This window comes from Penaeus vannamei, chromosome 20 (genome assembly GCF_042767895.1).
Source record: "Penaeus vannamei isolate JL-2024 chromosome 20, ASM4276789v1, whole genome shotgun sequence".
NCBI lineage: Eukaryota > Metazoa > Arthropoda > Malacostraca > Decapoda > Penaeidae > Penaeus > Penaeus vannamei.
This window is the reverse complement of record NC_091568.1, coordinates 21,344,793-21,350,653: the sequence shown is the minus strand read 5'-3', so window position 1 is coordinate 21,350,653 and position 5,861 is coordinate 21,344,793. Positions and strand designations below refer to the sequence as shown.

The window sequence follows — 5,861 nt, the reverse complement described above, 5'->3', positions numbered from 1 at the left end:
TAGTGTAACTCAAAGTACGTGGTGTACACATCAAAGTGAAATAACTTCAAAACTGCTGATACTACGAACATGAAATCATTTATTTAAAAAAATCATAACAAGACTGAAAATGCTATCAAATTAACTGTGTGCAACGTCGTAAATTAGAAATTAGTGATTTCTTTTAACAAAACTATATGAAAAGGAGAGTTCCAGACTTCAAGTGTAATTAATTTCCGGAACGACTAAGGAGATCTGCTCCAAGATTATCACGCCCTGCAACGTGAACCAAACGGAAGCGATAAGGTTGCAAGCTTAACGACCACCGTAAAAGTCTGTTATTCGACCCATTGAATTTATTGATATAAATTAATGGCTTGTGATCCACTTCCAGGATAAATTCTTGACCCATTAGGTAATATCTAAATCGGTGGATACCGAACATTATAGCCAAGCCTTCTTTCTCAATAGTCGAGTACCTCTTCTCTCTATCTAATAGTTTCCGACTAGCGTACGCCACAGGAAATGGATGACCATCGACGTACTGTAGAAGAACAGCTCCAAGCCCAACATCTGATGAATCTGTACGTAAGACAAAAGGATGGGAAGCATCAGGTAACTTTAATACGGGTTTTGAAGCTAATGCAGCTTTTAACTGTTCAAATACCTTAGTCAATTCGTCCGTCCATTTCAGTGGCTCCCTGACATTTTTACGCAACAAATCAGATAAAGAGCTTGTCTGTGAAGCTGCTTGTGGAATAAACATTCTATAGAATGAAATCAAGTCAAGGAAAGATCTTAAGGTCTTCTTTGTGCAAGGAGGAGGTAAATTAAGTATAGCTTCTATTTTATCGAGTTTAGGATGCAAGTAGTTTCCATCAAGAATAAAACCCAAGTACTCAATAGACTTAAAGCCAAATCTGCATTTTGATGGCTTTGCAGTGAGGTTAAGTTCACGTAATCTCTTTAACACTGAAATAATAGCACCTTTATGTTCATCCCATGTTTTAGTATGGATGAAAATATTGTCAAAATAGAAGGAAACATTCTTTAAACCAGCCAAAACAATGCGCATAAGGCGGATATAAGTGGCACAAGCATTTACCAATCCGAAAGGCATATGACAAAACTCCATAAGACCCCTATGTGAAGGAAATGCTGTTAAAGGTCTGGCCTTCTCAGAAAGTTTAACTTGATAGTAAGCCTTCGTAAGATCTAATTCAGAGAAGTAATTACCTCCTGAAAACTTGTACAAGTCTTCCTCCATAGTGCAAGCTGGTTCAGCATGAAAATTAGTTACGGAGTTAACAGCTCGATAATCTATGGCAATACGATAGCTACCATCAGACTTTTTTACCATGACTACAGGAGATGAATGGGGAGATGATGATAGCTGTATAATCCCTTGTTCAAGCAATTGGTCAACTTCATCTTCGAAGTGAGGCTTTAGATGTATAGGAATGGGATAAACCTTAGACTTCATACGCTCTGTGGTGTTAACTTCAATATCATGTTCAAGGGTATTTGTACAACCTGGAGTTAATGAAAATACATCTACAAACTCTACAATTACGGAATCAATATCAGATTTCTGTTCTGCTGAAAGGTCAGAACAAATCTCAGGTTGATCACTCTCAGGCAAGATGGGCTCTTCTCCATCAGAAGTTAGAGGAAAATTGCTATCGCTCAATTCAGTATCTTCAAGAATACAATTCTGGACTATTTGTGGGTTCATTTCAGCATCTATCTTACTTTCCTCGTCCATAACATTAGGTTGGGAACTTGTTGCTCTCCTATGATACTTCTTAAGAAGGTTAGCATGAAGCAACTTCTGTTTTCCACCTTCATCGATAAGATAATTCACCTTATTTCGACATTCCAGAACAGTATAAGGGCCACTCCAAGACATGAGCAACTTGTTTTGGTTATCAGGGAGGAGAACAAGAACTTCCTCACCTGGACTAAACTTCCTATCCTGAGATTTCAAGTCAAAATAAGATTTGAATTTAGAGGAACTAATCTCAGCATTTTGAGCTGCAATTTTAGCACACTCCTCCAGCTTGTCTTTCAATTCAATCACATATTGAAAGGAAGATCTAACATCATCTCTCATGGTTGTGTCTTCCCACAAGTCCCTTAAGACTGAAAGAGGTCCCCGGACTGTCCGTCCATAAAGTAGCTCAAAAGCAGAAAACCCAGTTTGATCGCTAGGAATCTCTCGCATAGCGAATAATGTGGGGACAAGATAACGGTGCCATTCTCGTGGTTTGTCACTACACAATTTCCTTAAGGAGGCTTTTAGTGTTGCATGAAACCTTTCCACCCTTCCATTCCTACTAAGATGATAGGGAGTTGTAAAAAGTGGCTTTACACCCAATAATTTATGCAGTTCGCCCATTAGTTGAGAAACAAATTGCCTTCCTCGATCAGACAAAATTTCCCGAGGAATACCGACCCTTGAAAAGATCACCATAAGGGCTTCAGCTACAGATATTGAATCTATCTCTTTGAGAGGCAATGCTTGTGGAAACCCAGTCGAAAAATCTATCAAAGTTAAAATATAACGGTGACCCTCAGAAGATGGAGGAGAAATCGGTCCTACCAAGTCTATGGAGACACGAGAGAAAGGCTCCGTTAAAATGGGCATGGGTTTTAATGGCACTGGTCTTACCCTACCTCTACTTGACATCCTTTGACACTTGTCCCAAGACTTGCAAAAGTCTCGGATTTCAGCTCCCATGTTTGGCCAATAGAAATGATCCCTAATACGCATTTCTGATTTCCGGTGGGAGAAATAACCGGCTAAGGGGCTCTCATGACCTACTGTGAGAATGATGGCTCTACATTTACTGGGTACTACCAGAGAAGATTTACCAACTCTTTCACAGTGATTTGAAGCAACACATGTACGGTACAGCAAACCATTTATTTGCTCAAACTTAAACACCGTACCATCACGCATCTTATCATGTTCTTCAGACTTTACTTTTTCCCAAAATTTAGTGAGAGAATGACATTCTGCCTGCAATTTTGCAAAGTCTTCAGGAGTTACTTTAAGAGGCTTGATCTCCGGCAACACTAAAGGGTGAACCCTTTTTACTTTGGAGGATCTAGTCTGAATGGCACAGGAATAATCAAGAGGGACATTTGAACGTTCAGTTACCTCAGAATCTGGAGATACTTTGGGACTATATACCCCTGGTACATTTCCAATCAGGACGCTACAGAATTTAATTGGTGCTCGCACCACATCAATCCAACCTTTAAAATAGGGACAATTCAGGTAGCATTTAGTTTTGGGGAAGTAATCCACCCGGCCTAAATAATGCTCGATCCCCACCAGACCAGCCCTAGAGAGATCAACATCTGGTAACACCTTGTGAGATACAATAACACATGTGCACCCCGTATCTCTGAGAACTGTGGATACCCAAGCCCCATTCACTGTACCAGCTGTCATGAACTTTGAATTTTCCCTGTCACTTAGACAAAATCCGACTTTGTGAGTTGGAATTGGGTAATATTGCTTGTACGCTAGGGGATTTTTAGGACAGCTAGATCTAATATGTCCAATATCACCACACCCATGACATTTAACAGAAGAAAAATCCCTTCTAAGAGCTGATTGGACTGGGGCTTTGGAGCCACACTTCTCTTACCTTGTTCAGATGATTGATATGACCTGGGGTAAGCACTATGAGCAGATGACCAATTATCTGACAGGCTTACAAAAACACGCAGATCTGGGGAGATAGAAGACATTAGTTGATCTAACAACATAAAATCACGAAGAGATGCATAATCTTTGGTGATATTATGCGAATCGACCCAATAGTCAAACAATTGTCCAAGCCTGATAGCAAACTGTTCATATGTTTCACCACTTTTTATTTTAGCAGTCCTAAAATCATTCCTGTAACTTGCGGGAGTTTTACTATAACCCCTTAAGAGAGCTTTCTTTAGTAACTTGTAATCGGTCTGTTGTTTCTGGAGGCAATGAGGTGTATATATCAACAGCCTTTCCTGTTAACAAACTTCCCAATCTGATAGCATAAGTTTCTTCTTTAAAATTTAACAAGTTAGCAATGCGCTCAAATCTAATTAAGTATGAAGTGATGTCTTCTCCATCTTTAAAGACTGGTAAACTAGGGCGTGAAGCGCCATCAAAAAGTACAGGATTTAATGAACTATCAGAAGAATTGTTTAACCGAGCCATCTGAAGCTCATGTTCCAGTTTAACTCTCTCTTTCCCCTCCTCTAATTGCTCTTTCTGAAATTCTCTTTCTTTTTCTCTCTCCTCCCGTCCAAGTGTCTGTTGACTGATGACATACTGAGCAATATCATTTCCTTTAAGGCCTAGTTCCTCAGCCTGAGCTTTTAAAACATCAAAGTTAAGATCTGCCATTATTACAGAATCAAGAATGTCAAAAACTAAAAAGAATCACTATTGACCGACCGACTCACAAAAATTACTAATACACGTTTAATCAATGCTAGAAGAGTTCTTCCTCGCACTTAGCAACACAAAACAAAAGTGGTCTCAACAGACCAAACTCACCGACATGACGTCAATAACAGGACTTTCAGAAGAGTAATCTTCCCCTAAAGAAGATACACCACACCCTACCTGAAGTCCAACCTATTTTAGAGATTCACCTCCGGGCCCCAAGGACGGCAAACCATGAAGGGGAAACCTTCCCGCAACTTCCATAAACAAATAACTTCCACGTACTGCCGTACAGCACTGAAAGTATTACAGCTGTTAACAAATATAATATATAAAATGGTTCTACTCGTGAATTTGATCCTCAAAACGAGTAAATCATGAATCCTGGCAGGGTCGCCACAAGTAAATGCCAAGTTCTTTTAGTTTCATAGAGATTTACTAGCAATGAGGAAACAAATATTCAGTTCGAACCATTAAAAAAAATTATTAATAACAAACAAAAAAAAAATTCACACAGAACAATTATAAATTTCACGATATCACTACAATTCAAAGAAATACAGAGGAAACATTCCTTTCTTCTCTTAGTCCATGACACAATACAGTCTTGTTCAGTGTCGCGTGGCCACGTGGACTCAATTCTTCAAATTATTCCCATTAATGAATATCTAAAAAGAAGCCTCCTCCACGAGTAGGTTCAATTGCCTGTGTTCAAAAAATACACTTTTGTTTATGTATACAGATACAATTTCACAAAAAATAAATAAATAAAATTCAAAAATAGCACGGGGAGAACACCTCACCTCAAGGCAATGGTCGGGTCGAGTGAGGACCCCCGTACCCACAACCCGAAACCAAGGCTCCCGAGCGAACCTTGATTCGACCAGGATTCGGACGAAGCATTTCGCTCGCCACGTATTCGCGAGCGAAACAAATTAAGAATATAAATAAAATAGCCGAAATTTCTTTACAATGATAATGACTATAATGATAATAATCATAAAAATAATGACAGTAATGATAATGATGAGGATAATTATCATTCAGTCATTTATAATGAAATTAAAGCCAGAAGTAATAAAATCCCAAAAGTTGAAAAAACGGGAAAATCTAGCCTTTTGAGAGGAACGTCAAAAAAACCCTTTTCGCTTTTTAATGGTAATTATGAGGATTTTTGCATTAATTCAGGTAATTATGATGATTTCCATGATAACTCCTTTATTATTCACAATAATGATAATTATGATGATAATTACAATGATAATGACAATAATAATGATAATGATAAAATCATAACTATAATGATAGTCTTGATAATTACTGCAAAAATAGATATAATTAACTCTATTCCAATAATTTTCATAATAACATTGGTAATAGAAATAACATTAACATCATTATCATTGTCATTATAATTATTATTATTGTCAATATT

The 5,861-nt window shown here is 38.0% G+C and overlaps 1 protein-coding gene across 1 annotated transcript; it reads right to left on the bottom strand.

The window, feature by feature from the left end:
- Positions 1-208: 208 nt before the first annotated feature.
- On the bottom strand, positions 209-4,384 carry LOC113812289 (uncharacterized). Its single transcript, XM_070134557.1, has 4 exons — positions 4,311-4,384; positions 4,015-4,124; positions 3,639-3,722; positions 209-3,513 (listed from the first exon to the last, which is right to left on the bottom strand). The coding sequence occupies exons 1-4, from the start codon at positions 4,382-4,384 to the stop codon at positions 209-211; spliced, it is 3,573 nt and encodes a 1,190-aa protein (XP_069990658.1).
- Between the last annotated feature and the right edge of the window lie 1,477 nt (positions 4,385-5,861).